Source organism: Molothrus aeneus, chromosome 1, assembly GCF_037042795.1.
Source record: "Molothrus aeneus isolate 106 chromosome 1, BPBGC_Maene_1.0, whole genome shotgun sequence".
NCBI lineage: Eukaryota > Metazoa > Chordata > Aves > Passeriformes > Icteridae > Molothrus > Molothrus aeneus.
The window spans coordinates 35,561,103-35,580,107 of record NC_089646.1 but is presented as its reverse complement, the minus strand read 5'-3'; the positions used below and the strand labels follow the sequence as shown (position 1 = coordinate 35,580,107).

The 19,005-nt window shown below is 39.8% G+C and overlaps 2 protein-coding genes across 7 annotated transcripts in view; one reads left to right on the top strand and one right to left on the bottom strand.

Annotated features, from left to right (window-relative positions):
- Positions 1–3,094, top strand: part of ANKRD28 (ankyrin repeat domain 28) — a 120,259-nt gene extending 117,165 nt beyond the window's left edge. For 3 of the 4 annotated variants that reach the window (XM_066555055.1, XM_066555049.1, XM_066555041.1), the window contains exon 28: positions 1,098–3,094. In XM_066555055.1, the coding sequence (XP_066411152.1) occupies positions 1,098–1,384 (287 nt within the window). In that variant the 3' untranslated portion in view covers positions 1,385–3,094. The remainder of the gene's footprint in view (positions 1–1,097) is intronic. The other variant, XR_010784036.1, reaches the window with a different exon arrangement.
- Positions 3,095–9,726: 6,632 nt separating this feature from the next.
- The window catches only part of BTD (biotinidase), a 10,454-nt gene continuing 1,175 nt past the window's right edge, over positions 9,727–19,005 (bottom strand). For all 3 annotated transcript variants that reach the window (XM_066555010.1, XM_066555028.1, XM_066555019.1), the window contains exons 2-5: positions 18,506–18,576; positions 15,089–15,323; positions 13,392–13,541; positions 9,727–12,067 (exon numbers count right to left, since the gene is read on the bottom strand). In XM_066555010.1, the coding sequence (XP_066411107.1) occupies positions 10,877–12,067; positions 13,392–13,541; positions 15,089–15,319 (1,572 nt within the window). In that variant the 5' untranslated portion in view covers positions 15,320–15,323; positions 18,506–18,576 and the 3' untranslated portion in view covers positions 9,727–10,876. The remainder of the gene's footprint in view (positions 12,068–13,391; positions 13,542–15,088; positions 15,324–18,505; positions 18,577–19,005) is intronic.

Below are 19,005 nucleotides of genomic sequence, written 5' to 3'. Positions count from 1 at the left end.
CTGCTCTTGGCATCAGAATTAGCTGTGATCTGTGGTGGTACTTAGGAGACTGCCCTGCTTTTAGAGCTGCCAGTGGCACCAGCAAGGACAGTCCTTGGTGCTGTAGATGCACCGAGACCTGTGCCAGAACTCATCCTCAGGTGCCATCCGGATGGCTAAGCCTGAGACAGGAGCAGTGCACGGATCTCTGCTGAGGAGAATTTGAAGCATTTTTCTTGACATTGAATGAATAGAGGCAAGTACACAGAGAAGGGGAAGCTGCAGAAGGAACAATGGTGGAGGATTATTAGAGCCACAGAAACCCAGAAGAGATGTCACAGCTACGTGACTTGACTGCAAATCATTCCACAGCCCGAGACCTCCTGCATTTGGGGGTTGTCACAGCAGCAATGCCTGGCAGAAGTTTGGTTGGACCAGTTGGGCAACCAAGTGGTCTCCCTGCAAGTTCTAGCCTGCTAACCCAGCTGGCATTTACTCAAACTTCTCTGGATTTCTTAATTGATACCATGCAAATAGAAATCAGGCATTGGCTTTATAATTTATATTATTGAATATTGTAATGAAGTATATTACACTATTGTGATGAAGTAATTACACTCTGCCTTTTCAATTGACTGGCCTTGATCCTTTAGCCAGCTTGTTACTGAGATAACAGTAGTGTTATTGAAGTGCCTGTCTGTGATGAACAGCTATGGTGGAGATTCTGGATGAAGAAATGTTTGAGCTGTAGTTTGTGCAGTAGCTCTTTAGTGAATGCTCTCTATCCTTACTAGCTGCTTTTAGTTGTCTGTCCTCAGCCAGGTGACTTCCTCACCATTTTCAGATCTGGGCTTTTCTCACTGGCCTAGAGTGTTTGGCTCTGCTTAACAAAGCAATTACATCTTTTTTGCAAAGCCCAATAATTTCAAGATTGTTTTTGTAATGCGAAGTTTAAAAATACTAATTGATAATGCGTTTATTTCATTTTTTTGGTTTTTTAAACAGTGCGGAGCTAAGCAATGTAAAATACCTTTACAGCTGAAAGATTGTATGAACTTGGAGAAATTTGTACTTTGTGTTTATTTTAAATGAAGGTTTTGTTTTCTCTCGCTTCGTAGGTTACACGCCGGCTTTGGCCTGCGCGCCCAACAAGGACGTGGCCGATTGCCTGGCTCTCATCCTGGCCACCATGATGCCTGTTTCATCGAGCAGCACATTGCCCGCCCTCACCTTCAATGCCATTAATCATTACACCAACACCTCAAAAACTGTCACCTTCGATTCCTTGCCAATCATGAGGAGTGACCACAGCTCCTACTGTACTTTCAACAACATTGGCAGGGAAGGTGGCTACCCCTACACAGAAGAAGACGAGCTCAATGACTCAGATTCTGAGACCTATTAGAAGATGCTTTTTGTAGGTCTGAGTGAACCCTCATGCTGGAAGGTCAGACTCATGCTATGAGAAAGCTGTTGCTGTTTGAATATAGAAGGAGGACACACCTTTGAGAAGATGTTTTTTATTGTGGTTACATATAAAAAAATCTGTGAGATTCTAGGAAGATTTTTAAGAGCATATTTTGCAGAAGAAGCATAAATTCTTGAATAAGTACTTTGAATTCATGGCAAAAAAAAAAAATAAAGAATGTCAAAACTGTTTTATTTAACTGTATTCTACTATTCTGTTTCTGGTGCCGGGAGTAATTCCTGCAGACTGGGCACCCAACTTGGTGTAAATGAACAAGACAAAGGATTCAGATGCTAGATTCAGATGCTCTCAATAAACCTAAAACCATTTTGAAGGCAATAAATGAGTTTGGTACAGTAGGCATTGTTTGTGCTGCAAATTGCCAAAGGACCAAATAACTTAAAGATTTTTTTAATTAAATGCGTTTTTGTGAAAACTGGAATAGGTTATTTGAGAAGTTATTTCAACCAAACCTTAATTACTTCTGGAAAAGAAGCGTAGATTTGGGTTTAAATGTTGAATTTTATTTTTTTTTAATCATCTGAAAGCCTTCCGACACTATTAAATGTACCATAAAAGAAAGCAGATGTGCTTTTAAGTTTTATTTTTTTTTCTTTTAGGTGAAATGAAAATGATCTGACATACTTTTATAATACTAAAATTAAACCAGCTAACAAGGTGAAGTCAGGGTGAAAAATGTACAGTGTAATAAGGGAAGGAAGGGGTGGGAGATGTGGGAGGGAAGAAGTAATTGTTGCACAGTTACAGATTTTTTTTTAACTTTTGGGTTTTGGATGGAATTTTTCTTAATTTAAAAATACATTAATAACTTGCAAACTATGAAACTGCATAAAAAATTGAATTGAAATGTCTTGATAACCCTGTTGTGACTAAGAGTTCTTTTCAGTAATTTATCTACTTCCTTACATCATAAAATTGTATGTAAGATTAAAATTGTATATCCCTGTCACTTTTTTTTTAATCCCAGATTAACGGGGCGGGGGGGGGAGGGAGGAGGGGAGGTGAATTTAAAAGTATATTTCCCTATTAGAGAAAAAAGTACAGTGTCTGGTCTGTGGGAAGAGCTGTGTATCTTTGTTGTGCTACATTTAGAAAATAAACAGCAGAAACAGGTCCCTGTAATGTAGTTCAGACCTGCCCAATTTTTTTTTTTTATTTATAACAGACTACTGTGGTTTTTTTAATTGCCTGAAGAATGAAAAACTGACATAAGTAAGCTGAAGTTCTGTCTGTTAAATATGAATTTACTTTATTTGGCTCTGCTTTAACTATAACTGTTACTTTTCAAGTGAATTTGTTTATGTACATGCAAGGAATCCTTGCGTGTCCTGGCAAAGTACAAATAAATTACTACAAACTGATTCCAATTTCATTTTTATCCTTTTTTTGTATTGTGAAACTGGAAATCTTTGATATTGTAAATTAACAGCTGCTTTTCTGAACATAGTGTGGAAACATGGGACAATATTTTGATCTATTTGATAATTTTGTGGGGTTTTTGAAGAATTAATGACCATGTACATAGAAATAGTGACTGCTTGAATACTGTATTTACCTGCACTCTTTCAGTACTTCAAGATTCCTGTATATTTTACAGAGTATAATAAAACCCAAATGTGAGTTCTACTAATGAATAATTTATTTGTATGTACTAAGAATTAAAAACAAATTCTCTTGTCAAGCTGTTGAAGTTTATAAAATCTTCACGAAGATTTGCCAGCATTTTAATTCTAAAGCGAAGGTGAGCTACTTAAAATAATTTTGAATATTACTTCATTATTCCTTTAGGCTTCCTTATAAATACTGCTTTCTTAACATTTGTGCCTTTGTTCATTGTTTATCTGTGAGCAGAGTTAGAGGATTTCAGGGAAGTGGTGATTTCTGTGCTCTCTTCCCTCTGAATCTCCCAGGTGTGTGGCTCTGTGGCAGCGATGTTTGTGCCACGGGCAGCACTCACAAGATCCACATGGGCCTGTCTTGGGATTCACTGCAACCATTTCCATTCAAAGGCTGAAGCAACATGGACCCATTTTTTCCTCAAATGCTTGTGGGAAACCTGATGAGACCGCCAAGTGGTGTGGCAGTTATTTAAAAGGTAACAGCTGCATGTTTCTGTTCGTGAAACTGTCTGATGTTAATTCAAAAGCACTGTGGAAGGATGATATTAATGGGCCTTTATTATCTGTGCTGACCTCTGCCTGACTTGGAGATGACCTGGTATCTCTGTGTGGTGTCTGTAGCCATAGGGCACAAACTATAGCAGGGGACGCTCCTGTCCTGCTGGAAAAATTGTAGTGCAGTAGAGGCTGGGTGGCAGAGGAGGAAAAGCTCACATGGCATTGGTTTGTTGAAAAGTCAAAGATTTGGATATGGAATACAGATACATGCAGAAAACAGTGTTATTGAATGTGTTTGTTTCCTTATGCCAATCAGAAATTGTGCCTTTCATTTTGTTACTGCTCACCTCTTGAAAAGTTTCTCAGTGCATTAAATTGCATTATTTTAACTTAGGTTTTGTGAACTTTTTTGAGCTAAATATTTGTCTTTTCTAATTATGAATTCTTTAATTGACTTTGGAATTCATATTTACATGATTTGTGTATCTCATCCGTCTGATCATTGCAGTTTATTCAGTGAGCCTGTACCTTGCAATTTGCATGTATTTGTTAAAAAAAAAAACCCAAAACTCTATTACTACTTAGCAGTATGGGTAGGACAGTAATTGTGCCTTCTAAGTGATAATTAAGATTGTTATTAGAATATGGTCTAATTCCAAAAATGGAACGTGATTTGTTTAAAGACCATGCTGCTGTGCTCAGAGACCACTTCTTAATGAGAGGTCAAGGAACAGCAGGCTCCTTGTCTCTGAAAAGCAAATAATGATGATGGTGTCTCGTAGGGCTTTAAAAAAAATGAAAATTATGTTGCAACCTCTATTTTTCTAAAAGAAATCCTCCTGATTTTCTACAGATGAATATTGCACAGCTATTCTTACAGCCTTTATCCAAACAATCAATTGGATTTTCGTCAAGGGAGAGCAGCGAGCCTTGGCTGGACTACTGAAGCAATAGATTAGAATAAAAGAAACCCTTTATGTCCTGGGGAAGAAAAAAGAAAAATCAGATGGACTTAAGGAACGAGGACAGCTGGCTCTGCTCAGCTTTCTGTGTGCTCTGACTTCTGGGATGTTTTATGGGTTTTCCGTTCTCAGGATAAATGTTCTGCAGGAGAAAATGCCAAGTCAGTATTAACCTCCTAGGCTGAGCTGTTACTTTTGGAGTGTCATGTTGCAGGATAAATGCTGGGTGCTATAAGATGAAGAATCAGTGTGTCTCCCCCTAAGAGCGACCCTACCTCAGTTGAGGAGATTTTTCGTGTAATTCCATATCAAATCTCTGTGTCCTGCTTTGTATTTCCTCCTGTAAGTTTTTATTGCCTTCCCATGCTTAGATGTCTCCAAAATAGTTGTATAAATATATGTGGAACAGTCAGAGCTTTTATTCTAGGCACTTTTTAAACTTAGATTGATTGCAATTGTTTGGGGTTTTTTTCTGGTGATTAATTTTGTTTAAAATCCTGACTTGTCTATGTTCTGGTTTTGGTTACCAGGCTAAAGAATTAACAAATGCTTGGTTGAAAAAGAAATTAATACTTAAAAATTAATTCTTCAAAGTTTTGCTCCTTTTCACATCTATGCAGGTGTTAAAAGGAGCACTAGAGACCCCAAAGCTGTTACCTAAACTGTAGGGAAGATGACTAAGAAGGAGTATGAGATAATGTTTACAGATTCTCCAACCCAATTAATTCTGGTTTTCAGAAGAATTGGCCTTTCTGTCTTGCCCAGACTGTACCCATTTAAACACAACTACCAGTTGTAGTAGCTGTAGTAACCCAGAATAACATGCTGTATTTATAGCTACTATTAAAAAAAAAAAGAATGTTCATTAAATGCAGTTGGTTGGGGATAACACAAGTATTTAGGTAACTTAGGTTCTCTTTTGCAAAAAAAAAAAAAAAAGAACTGGTGATCTTTCTGTTGTTGATGCTGCAATAACTGGGTGAGAGGATCAGTGTGTAGAACGATGGGAAGTGTCAGTGAATACTGCCCAAAGAACTGGCTAGCATGACTTGAAAGAAGTTTGTCACAATCAGGAAACATTTTTAACAGTGCCAGATGAGCCCATACTACTCAGTTCCATGTTTGGATCAGTGAAGTTCACATCTTGAAAAACTGAAACCAAAATGAAAAGGGTAAACGTTTATGGAAACAGCAGTTCTGCAGAACTGGAGGTTGTGCTCTGGCTCCGTGCACCACAGGGTGGGTGAGGGAGCTCCATGGGCTTCCCTGGCTACAGCTACAGCAGCAGCAGGATCCTCCTCATCTCTCACAGCTTTGCACTGGGCCTCTGCTGATGGTATGTATCCACAAGAAATGCCATCACACTTTTGGTTAAAAAGCATTGATTCCCCCTGACAGTAATTTCTGATAATCCAGTCCTGATGGAACCAGACTAACTAGACTTTGGAGAGAAGGGTCTCTTTTAATCTCTTCATAAGTAGTTTAAACTTCTAACACAACTTCCATAGGTCTGAATTCAAACTTGTAAAATTGATATTAATATCACGAAAAAGTATTTAAATTCTTAAAGCTGGTCAAGCCAATTCATACAAATCCTTAAATCCAAGATTGATAGTTATTGCCTCTTGCAGTAATCTCAGTGATTTGTGATGATTTCCTTATAATCCTCTTTAATATGCTGCAGAAGCTGGCAAGACAGTTGGAGTAGAATTCTGATTGGGATGGAAAACATTCTTTGTATATAAATGTGTAACTGTGACTCTGAATTGGACAAGATAAAAGTTTATAAAACACGGGGTTCCAAACTTTACATACTGAAACTGGAGGTGGTATATGCTCATGGGAATGTGGTGTGATCCTTGGGGTGATCACATGCAGGGCCTGGAGTTGGGCTCCCATGATCTTAGTGGATTCTTTCCAGTCATAGACTATGAAATGAGAAGAGATACAGCACAGGCCTCTGTTAATTGATAGCATTGGCTTTTTGCTTTTTCTGGTGTCCTTCTCTCACTTTAATATCCATATGTTTTCTAATGTTAAGTGCAAAAGTATCACTGTGCATTAATTTTCATGATGAAACAACTGGCTATTATTAAGAAACTATCCTGTTCTTGGATTTATGAGAATCTGTAAGCCTTATCACAAAATCCCTTTATTTTACTGCTTAACAGGAGAAGGAAATGCCTGGCTGGACATGGTGAATGTCACCCAGGCTCCCAGCCTGATCTGTGTTCCCACTCAGACCTACTGAGAGCAAAATGGTCTGAAATGGCAGCCTTGGAAAGAGCATTTTTTTCAGTTGTTCAGGCATCTAGAGCCCAGCAAGATAACAAGACTGTTTTGGTTTCCTTTCCCAGGGGAAGATTAGTTATAAATGTGACTAAAATTTTCAAATTCTACAGCTCATCTCACAACTGAAATTTCCTGACAGGGAAAGATGACTGTCCCTGTTTACAGGACTTGAAGATTTCTTGCAGCTCTTTCCAACCTGGTATCCCAGTCTCTTTAGCACACTATTTGTCTTCAAGTAAAGCAGTATTTAAATTATCTGTGCTTCCCTGGTGTGCTGTGTGTTATTTTACATTAGGGTAAATTTAGCTCTCTCCATTCCATGCTATGTTTTGGCAATTTTCAAGCTGAGGTTGGGAAAGAGATCTTGCAGTGTTCCCCCATGCAACTGTAAACATAGTTGAATAATAGAGAACCTAAAGAGCCTTTCAAGGTTGTCTTCATGTTGATGGTGTCACTAAATATTTAAAGAGGAAAAAAACACCTTACAATCTTTCTTTTTTTAATTAAAAATGCAATAGATGCAGCCAGAACTCTTGCTATTCAGGTTTACAGCAGAACAGAATAAAACCTGCTTTGAAGTCTTGTCAAAGGACAGACTTGCAGGTTTTCTCTGTACCTGGGATCTAACATGTCTGACATCACAGGTGTTCTATGTTAGAAGAATAGATTAGATAGCTTAAATAGTTTTCAAGCAAAATCTAGTGATTCATGTATCCTGTCATGTGTTTTCTATCCCTTGCCAAACTTTGTTACTCAAACTGGCTGGATAATTTTCTAAAAATTTTAAAAATCTTCCTAATCTATTAAAGTCTTAATGAATTCAACCTTTCTAATCTCTTCTATCAAGAGTTTGTTTCATTTGTTGTGGCTCCCACTATTATCTCTGATTCCTGACCTGTGTTGCCCACACCTGCTCTCCCAGGGCAGGGAAAAGGAGAGCACAGTGACTCTCCCAAGTATTTTCATTGTTGTTGACTTTCAAAACCTTGATGGAGTGATAGTTCAGTTCAGCCTGTGAATATTTGGGGTTTTCAGTTCACTGGCTGAGATCTGCCTCAAGGAGCTTATGCCCAGTTGGGCCTTGTGAAGGTCTCTGATCTGAGCAGATTGTGTCACCTCAGCCTCTTCCCATGCCTCTTGATAGCTCAACTCCCAAGGTTGTTTTCCAGCTGTTCCTTTGATCTGCTTTCTGGTGTTTCTCTTACAGTAAGGGGAGTATCCTGACATCCACCTGGAAAAATCACTGTGAATCCTGAAGTAGCAGATCCCTTATGAGGAACCTTCCAACCCTTCAGATTCGTGTGCTACTACTCCTACCTGGACAGAGAGTTTCTCTGATTGTTATCCTGCCCAGGAGCAGTGTCCTCTAAAGACACCATCCCCTGCTGTCTCAGAGAGGAAGTTTCTTTAGTGCCAGTACAAATTCCCAAATCCTGGTTTCACTTTGGTCCACAGACTGAGTGCTTTAAAGCTGCTCTCGATTTTAGCTCTGCTTCCTCTATGTCAAAAATCCTTGTGTCCTGGTTTGGTTTTGTTCCACTCTCAGCTTTAATAAAACTGTTCATATCCATTAGGTGATGGGATGCATTGCAGTGTGTAAGTAGTGAACATCAGCCTTGCTGAAGGCTTCTCACACCTCCTTGGCACGTGGTAAGTAGCTTCACTCACAAGACTGCAGGCTTGTTTGGGAACAGAGCAGTGCTGGGATTGCTGCTCCAGCACACACTTCTGGAAGGCACCAATGTGTGGGGGTGTTGCAGGTTACTGCTGGCCACCCCAGGTCAGACACATCTGCTGTTACTCAAGGATCAGGGTGGGAGGTAGGAGTTGATAGTTCCTGGTAATCCATTGTGTCTAGTATTGCCTGTTCAACCTTTCCAGTGACTCTGCTGGAGGCAGCTGTTTTGGGTGAAGGGAGGAAGGTATGAGAACACCCTCTGATACTGCCTGCTCTTCTCAGGGAAGAGACAGGAACATGCCTCATGCAAACTCCAGTAGGGCTAGAAGGTCTTCTAACAGTTTTACCATACCCAGAGTTAGAATAGCTCTTTGGGACACACTTTGCAAGTATTTCACAGATAAATACTTCTTCTTTCCTTAAGCATAGCAAATACATGTAATGCTATTTAGTTGTTTAGCCTGACTTACTGTGATAATGGTCTGCTCTGGAACTAAATCCCAAGGAGTATTTTAGTGCACGAAGCTGCATGTTTTTCAGCCTCCAAAGTGGAGGGTCCTGAGAGCTGAAATCTCCAGTTGTTCATTGTTCCATTCTTTCAGACTTGGTCATGTGGTACTAGAATCAGCAGCACCACCAAGCACTGCAAATGCTTTTCTGTTCTACCCTGTATGTCCTGGAACCATGTAGCATTCAGCAAGAACATGGTATGGGTGCCAAAGAATTAATGATCTTTAATAACCCTGTGGTGGAATGGCCTACTTTATAGCAGCTAGTTTATGCCTAATGAGATACAGACATTCCCCTCTCCATATTTCTGTCCAGTACATGCTGCAGGATAAACAAACCTGGTGTGCTGCTGTGTCAGACTGGTGTTCAACAAGGGCCTGACTCACAGGGATACAGACTGGAGAAGGAAGGTTTGATAGAGCCCAAGATCTTCCACAATTATACACTAATCTTGTGCAAATATCTAAGAAACCCTGAGGTAGAAATTGAGCAGTTTTTTGGTTGTTTTGCTTTCTGAAACCAGAAAGTGAGCTCATTTGAAGCAGGAGCTGATTGAGCACCTCTCAGGACTCATCCTTGTAGCTGTGGTGGTTTCAGTTTGAACCAACTCAGATCACCAGAACAAAGAGAGACTCTGAGCTCTCTGTCTCCCGTGCTCTGTTCCTCAGCCCAGTAACAGAGCAGCTGGAACACAAGGACTCACCAAAAGAACAGTTGTGTTTATTGCATTACTCACAGCCATTACCCAGATGAAGTCATAATAGCCAATAAGACCCCATAAAATTATAATGCTTGAGAATACATTAACTTGTCTGAATGTAACCCCAAATTAATAACCTTTGAATATTCTCTTCCCAGCTTCTTCATTACAGTAGAACATCTATAGCACTTAATCTAGTTATTGCTCTGGAAAAAAATGGTGTGTTTTATTCAGCAGCACAAACCTGCCATCTGGCACATGAAGCATTGATGCAAAATCCTTGCTGTCCCACAGCTTATTATGTGCTTTTCATAAGTCATCTTGAATAAATTCATGAACAACATGTAAGATGTCTTAAAGTCAAAACAGTCTTAAAATGATTGCTCTTTCAAACAGGGAAGTTAAAGGACTCAAACAGTACATAACATGGCCACTGACATTTAATGCTGATGTTTTCTTTGAACATAATTTCTTGTGAATTGTGTCTTGCTGCATTCTAGGTTTTCACAGTCACTGATATCCTGTTCCCCAGATTAGCTATTCTGTAGATGTTTACAGCTGTAACATTCAGTTAAATGTGTAACAGGATTACAGATACCAGAGTGGCCAGTCCATGGTAATGATTTCAGCTGGAAGTTTTTGACTCTTAAGAAAAAAAACAATCATGGCATCCTAACCAGAGATCAGAACCTCAGCACATAAAAGCTACATGTATCTCTACTTACATGATCCTGTCCATGTTAAGCACAATATTTGTGTTTTCCTTCCCTTTCTTTTGTTTGTTTTTTTTATTGCAGTAGTTTTCCATTCTAATAATTTCCATACTCCCAGCCAGGACCCCCAAAAATCAAAGGATTAAATTAAAAGGAACAGATTCAGTTGAAGTGAGAAGTGTTATTTTCTGGTACCAATCATCTCACCAGATCACAGCAAGCCTTTATCTTTGCAAGGCAGTTTTTTCACTCCTGGTAGGACATAAGCTACCAGGGTACAGACTTACAGCCATTATTCCAAATGTGGGACCTAATCAGGCAGTGACGGGACAAACACACCTGAACCTCTAGCAAATATGGATATTTAACAATTTCTGTTAAGATACAGACTCTGAACATATGGGCAGTTGTTTTCTGACTCAGTCAAGTATCTGTGCTAGTCCTTTTCATACCATCGTCCATAGAGAGCAGCTGTCAGGAGGCCAGCAGATGTTCTATTTTTGCTGAGGAAATAGTGGTTGTTTTTCCAGCCCATGTGATCAGCAAAGTCCAAGGTAATACCAGATGTCAGCAGCAAGGGAAAGATGTAAGGGGTGCTCATATTTCCCCATAGTTGGAAATCTATCAGAGCAGTGGCATCTGTGACCTCCTGTCCACAAGTGCTAAAGCTGAGACCCCCACACTTCACCAAGGCACAGGCCTGGACATAGTATGTGCCATGCACTGTGTGGAGCCCATCAAAAACTCCCAAAGCATATAATTCATCAGTTAGAACAGCTTTCTGATAGTTTAAGTAACAACAAAGGCTATTGGCACAAACCTGGAGCTCTCCCTTTTCCCCCCATAACGGAACAAAAGTGAAGTTGTCATACATCATTTCTGCATAAAAGGAAGGAGGTGACTGTTCCTTTTCTTCTCCTTTTTCAGATACTCTGCCAGGAGTCTCTTCTTGCTCCTTAAAGCAAACTTCATCATCCAGTGAGGTGCTCGTAGAAGTCCTGCATGAGTCATGTAAGTTCTCTCTAAATCTTTCATTACTCTCTAAATTAGTTTTATAATCTGCAGTAATCACAGGAATTTCTGCTACTATGAGCTTGCCACCGTAACTTTCCATGTTGTGGTAGATGAATGATTTGACTGGAGTGTATATGCCACTCCCTGTCATGCCCAAGGTAGGGTGGTGGATGTTGGCCGCTAAAATATTGACATTGAAAGCTGTTGAAAAAGCTTGTTGGAACTCTACAGCAGACAAAAGCGGGAGCTGGTTCATCCAGGCAGTTGGATAAACAATTTGCTTCAAATTGTACTGTCTGATGAGGCTCACTGCAGGCTCATAAAAGAGTATATCGAAGCAAGTGAACATGCCAAACCTGCCAGCAAAAGGGGTGTCAAAGAGCGCATGGTCTGGCTGTGCAGGGGTGTCGAAGGCGCTCTCGAAGTACAGGTTGTGTTTGCGGTAGGTGGCCAGCAGCGCGCCGTCCGCGCCCAGCGCCACGTTGGTGTTGAACTGGAAGCGCCCGTCCGGCGGGCACCGCGGCTCCCAGCGCTCGCACGGCTGCTTGGTGCCCAGGTTGGCCACGAGGAATATCTTGTTCTGCAGGGCCATGCAGCTCAGGCGCTGAACGACCTGCAGCACAGCATGGACAAATGGAACCGCGCGACAATGTGGTGGAGTAAGTTTTTCTATCACTTATTTAATATTATTTTGGAAATTCAAAATTGAACACGTTTAACCATATCCATAAAATTTAAAAGCACTGATGACTTTGTGACAAAAGCTACTGGAGCCAGTAGCTTTGTAGGCAAAATTTCAGATGTTTATTTTAAAACATCTCTGAAAAAAATTGGCTAAGTTGTATTTCCTCAGAAGTAAGTAAGTAAATAAATCTATTCCAAGGGTGTTAATTTTTAGAAACTTGTGACTTTTAGGAGCACCAATGGCTTTAAAACACTGTATGTCAACTGAAAACTTTGCCAAGGCAGCACAACTGATCTATGTGTGCCTTTAGAACAGCAAATGTCTAAAAATGATCATCTGCACCTGGATGTTTCTACTATAAGTTTTTAAAAAGCAATTACTACCTACGACTTAGAGAAGCAGAGATGGAAAGGGATAAACCCTATATATTACAGCAAAGAAATAGAAAACGCTGCAGACCATAGTATTAATGGAATATTTCTTCCATAACACAGAGGGTTGTACCAAAGACTGACATTACTGCAATCTCCAAACAGCATCTGAATGGCAAACTAAGTTCTTGCTTGCTTGGCCATGACCATTGGTAACAAAGATTCACACAGATCATTGTTTACAACTGCGATTCATGCTCCCAGACAAATCCTGCTCACTAGGTACAGGCATGATTTCTTTCATTATATTGATTACTGGAAGAATCAGCAGTCTGTATTTACTGAGCATGGTTATTTTCAGTTCAGGTCCAGAACAGTCAGTGACAATACTATTTTTGTAACATCCAGGTCATATCTTATGTAATCATGCTTGGTCTGTGCCAAGCTGTGACTTCTGTTACGTTCTAGCAGGTAAGTCCTGTTACTTGTGCTAATCATTTGACAATGATTGTTGAGTCAGAATGCTGGGATGTCATTAAGTCATTAAAGCCAAGTAATGAGAATGCACCAAAAGGGAAGCATATAAAACAATGTTGTTCAAACTATAAACCACACAGAACGGATCTTACAAGAGAGTAGTTACCATTTCAGAGGTTGGGGAGGAGGAGATGACAAATCCAGATGGTTCATATACAACTGATCTCCTTGCATGTATGGATCTAAACCCTCCACTGCTAAGAATGAGCAGCAGAGCTCAAGCATCCATGAAAACAGAATCTGGTACTAGGAATTGTTAAACTTCTTGCTTACTTCCCTTTGAACTATTTCCCAATTGGAGCATTCAGTTATCCCACCCCTGCATGCATCACCCCTACATTTACCTCTGTGTCATTGTACAAATAGGGCTCTCTGCAGGGATTCCACTTCCCAGAGTGTGAATGCGGAATGAAATCCAGGTAAGGGTAAATGGAGCTTCTGGTGAAGTTGAAGCCATGGATTCCATCTTCAGGAAAAACAATGATATCTGCCCCCTGTATGTAAAACAAAGACATGTTTTGTAGGCAAAGCAAAGGAAAAAGGGGGATCTCATGGGTAAAAAGAGCTAAAGAAAGTTAAGGATAACCCAATTATGTTTTGCCAATAATGTAGCTTGAAGATGTCTTTTCTTCAGCTTCATAGTAGGTGTAACTATGTAATAGCCATGTAACTATATGTATAAAAAAACTTGTTTAACCTGATGCATACCTTTATCTTGAAAAATAATGCATTTGACATAATTTTAAGGGCATGCAAATAAAAGCATACTGCATCCAATTTCTTACCAAAAGTATCCTCCCTTCACACAAGTTATGAGAATGTCATCATTCAGGTTAAAGACTTAGGATGTTAAAACTTGTCTTAATTTTTTTATCAGAATTATGCTATTTGCAGATACACATTGTCAAAGTGTACAGCATCACCTAATTGATTGGGTATTGGGTGATCTACACCTCCCTGAATTTTTCCAAAGCAAATACAGACTGACAGACACATGCATGAAGAGACATCTCTAAATCCCATTATAATATAGGGTTGGACAGGGAGTGTTGATTTCAGAAACAGCTTCACTGTGGGAGCAGCGCACAGCCTGGTAGAAATGTAGCCATGCCAGAGGCTCTGCCTGAAATTCAGGGAGATCTGAATTGTTCCTAAAAATGAGGTGGATTCTTCTTAAATCAGACACAGCACCAGTCACTCAACTTCCTGTTTTCAAAGTCAGCTCAAACGTGTTATCTATGTGATAGCTCTGGGATAATTTTGTGTCTTGGGTGCAGGGCTGCATAAAAATTGTATTATGCTTCTGCCCAATCATCTGAACTTCTCAAAAAAAATAATATCATGTTTTCAAATTATATAAAAATAGTAATTATTCTCTCCCAGAACAACAGATCTCTGAAAATTACAAGTCAGTTCTTCCCTGTGTAGGGCCAGTAACACTTGCTTCCTGTCACTAGAACCAGCCTGGGTTTTCTTGGGAGGGGAGGAAAGAGGGCTGTGCCTAAGAACAGCTGGCGATACTAGTCTCTCTCCTCTAAATATATTTAGACTGAGAACTGTTCCATGGTGGGTAGGAGAAGGGAATGGAAAATTTTAGTTCCACAAAGCTGTTAAAAGCAGAACATTCATTTCCAAAGCATTTGACTTCTTTAGTTTTTAGAAACATTCAGGAATTTCCATTGAGAGCACTGGAATAAAACCAAACCCAAGACAGCTGCCAGCAAGACAAACTTTCAAGGAAACCCTTCCATTTAAGAAAACAGAAAGGAGCTAGGTATTCAGACCAAAATAGAAAATTAATTTCCCTATACTAAATGACAATGGGCGTGTTTTTCCAAGCCTGGAATAGCCTGAGTCAGGCGGGATGCTAATTGGCCTGCTTCTTTTTCAGAGCTGCTGGCAGGTCAGATCGTCTGAGAACCCAGACCATAGCTGTGGATATAAATACGGCTTCAGTTGCCTGGGAACACAGATGTGAAAGATTATCTTCAAATAGCATACAGCCAGGGCACACACAAGTGCTGCCTGGAGCTGGGCATACCTGCCTGGCAGCAGCCAGCACTTGCTGCTCATAGATGTCGAGGTTCCTGCCCATGAGCTCCAGCGCAGCGCGGCGCTCCACCGGCACCGCCGGGGCCGGGCTCAGGATGGACTCGTGCTCGTACACGGCCGCCACGTAGTGCCCCTCGCTCCGCACTCGTCCGGAGACCACTTGGTACAAGAGAAAGCAGATGGGCAGCCTCCAGCACAGAGCCACCATGGTGAATGCCATAAATCTAGAGGGAAAAAACCCCAGATAGGTGGGGTGGGGGAGCTTGAGAAAAATATCATGCCAGCAATTTAAATTTACAGTTAGGTTTTTACGCTGCTGAGGCTCTCAGCAGTGTGGTGCTTTCGAGTTCCTGGATGACCATGTGCATGTTGTTTCTAAACCTTAAATCCATCTACACTGGTGCTTTGAACAACTGTGTCCTGTTCAAAAGCATTTAAGCTTCATATGTAGTTCCAGTGATCTCCTTGCTTGGTTTCCCTTTATAATTAACATACATTTATACATTATTTCACCGTATATCAAAACATCTTTGAGAAAAGTTTAAAGCAGCTCACAAATTTGCAGTTCCTCCCCCATTCAGTGATGGGGGATGTATTTAAAAGTAGCATTTCCTAAAGTTACTTGGAGACTGTATTTAGCAGTCAAGCAGAAATAGGAATTATTTTATCAACACTGAAACAGATAATTGCCAAGAGAATTACACCAGACAATATTTCTGCATCTATCATGAAAATGCCTCTCCTAATGGATTCAGAATTCACTGTATTTTAACTCCACATATGAAATAGGCAAATATTTCTCCTACAGCGCAGCTTTTTTGAACACTTATAAAAATGTTGAGTGCAATTCAGATCTGCATTCCTCCCACACAATGCAGATAAGTAAGTTTAAAAATGCTTTCATAGTAACAAAAATAAATCAGAAAAATCTATCTAATTTGCATTAGTTAGTTTTTCTTTGAAAAAATGAAGAATTGTTGAGTCTGGAAGACTGGGGCCCTCTGGAATATGGGCTCCCCATGTAACCTTTTGACTTCCCAAGTTAGGAAAGGACTTAGAACAAGGACTGACACAGTCACTGATTGTGCAACACTTCAGAAAGACTACAGAAATGGCTTTTCATTCAGAATTATTCTCACAACATGAGAATTCTGTATTTGTCATCACAGTGTCACTAGTATCATTAAGCACTTAAATCTCTAATATCAGTGAAGTTGAAAGAGGGTGTAGGAAAGATTACTGGTGCTATATATTGATAGCTCTAAGTTCAGTTACTGACTTTTTAATTGTATTTGCTCTCTGGGAACTTGTATCCAAAAAAAAAATTCCAAAACACTCTTAGTGCCCTTCAGTCTTTATGATCTACAGCCCCCTGAATTTTTCCAAAGCAAATAAAGACTGACAGACACATGCATGAAGAGACTTCTCTAAAGCTCAGCAGGAAAAAAAGATCAATTCTAAACTAATCACAGTCTTATTCTTTTCACAGTCTTATTTATGTTCTATTAAATGTAGTTTTGTACCTAAAAATAGAAAGTCCACGGCAAGTTAACTGAAAATATCTCTTTGCTTGAATTCCAGGATGAAAAGCAGCTAATAACAATCCTCAATACTGCTTTTTTTTCCCTAAACACCAACTGTTTAGTACCTAACAATGAGCAAATGGAAAAAGCATTATGTAGGGCAGCAAAATTATAACCTTGGTGCCCATGGTACGCAGAAGAATTGTTTGCTCAACCAAAAGGACTTAACATGTAATAGTAACACTTCTAAGGGTAAAGGAGTAACTTAGCTGTTCAATGCTGCTAAGCTCAACTATATATTCCTATTTCCTTGAGTTTTAATTAGCCAATGTGTCCATACATACATGCCTTCAAGGGTAAATGTATTTAAAGTGTGATGAAAACAGAATAAAACCTTGGCCTCTCTGTAATCAGATGGATTAAAGATACTGTATTTATGTAAACAGTTTTGAAAAGTGATGTATGACAAGCTATCGTTGCTATTCTGCATGTTGAGGAAAACATTTGGTACTTTTGGGGGGTGATTTGGCAATGCATGCCAAGAATGGAGGGGCCTCCTTGTCCGGTGCAGCTCAACTTTGCAGGAGGAGGGAGTTCAGGGGTGAGAAACCTCTCGCAGTTAAGGAACATACTGAAAATAAACAAGCTGTGCTGCACGTCACTGACAAAACTCTCTTTTCTATTTCTTGTCACCCCTTCAAAGCCAAAATGCCTATTTAGGGCAGGAATGGGTTCTAGTCAGCTGCTCCTTAATAAAGTTGTCAACTAAGATGTAATTAGAATTCATCATTACTAGTGACGGAAAAAGTTGGGAGAGTTTCAGATCATGAGATGGAATTGCTATGCATTAGAAAAACTGCCTTTTTTAAAAGCCAAACATACTAATTAAAAAAAAAAACCAACAGGTAACAAGCCTCTGTAAAATGTTGCATTTTAAAAACATGCTTGGAGAGGTCTTATTTTTCTACCACATTTCATTTCCTGATGGTCAGAAACACTCAGAAGTACTAATCTGAATCTTTAACTCATTTAGATGCACAAGAGGTTTAGCACTGAAGAAGCAACTACACAACCCCATCTGGCTGAATCTGGGGCAACTGAAATAACTAAAATAATTCCTCTGAGTCTCCAGTCCTCTGGGTTGTGATTACTGCCAGTCCTACAGATGATGGCTGAGCACTTGTGTGAGTGCTCCCTAAAGCCTTTCCCCTGTCTGACAGCTTAAACAGGACTCTGCTCTCTCATGGATTGCTTCTAACACACAGAGCCATGACAAGCCCCAGGGCTGGGCTTGGGTGTATTAAACTTTCCAGCCAAAATAAGGATACCAATAGGGTTTACTCAGCCCTTGGGGCTGTTGAGATTCCAAATATGTCTCTGCCACACTCTGGATGTTTTTACTATTGGAAGATGTCACGCCATCTCATAAATCTTCTCCTTGAAGAGAAGTTAATTTGCTTAGGATCTACAGAGCTGTCACCTCACCTGAGCCATGAGTTTAAATTTTCATTACCGGAAATACTTTACAATTCTATCTCTTTTTATGTCCCTTTCCTGTGATTTATGTGGTCTTTTGCCTGACAGACAAGCTTCAGCAGGATCATGTCATCCAAATATAAATATTTCACAGCAGTATTACTGTCATGCAGTCACAATATTCCAGCTGTAGTTCTCCACAAAGGGTAAAAAGACTGGTGTCCAAGTTTGGATGCCAAGTTTCCTCCCCAGTCACACTGCAGCCTGTTTTCCTTTTCAGAACCATCTGATCTCAGTGTATTGTGAAGTAAAGCATCCAGTCACTCTCTTTTCAACAACTTTGAGGATTAGAAGTCTGTCACCTCTCACCACACCTGGATGTATACACAGAGAAAAGCAACACATACCCTTCTTCTTCACACTTCTCCACTCAGAATCTTGAAATAACAGAGGTAGCACAGCACTAGCCTGGGTCCTCCTGAGTGATTAATAGTAAATGCATGTTAAGCTATGCCCAACATATAGTATAGTAACATAAATAGCAACATAAAGAGTAATAATAGTAACATAAACAGTAATGATCACTAGGTAAATATTCAATTGGCCATGAAAAAATAGTGTGTTTTAGGTTGAATGACAACCATGGATTGTGATGTTGCTGCCATTTTGCTATATATTATACAACGTATTTTAAAAATACATAAAATATAGTGAAAATCAAGGTGTTTTCCACTGATACTTCGTGTCTACTGCTTTTATTTGCTGCATTATATTACAGTATTTTATCATTTTATACATTTTATAATGTAGGTTTTGTGAAGGTTTTTGCTATCTATGCCATCGGTGTTTTGTTATGTGTGTTTTTGTTGTTCGGCGAGTGAGGGCGAATGGAGCGCTGCTATCATCA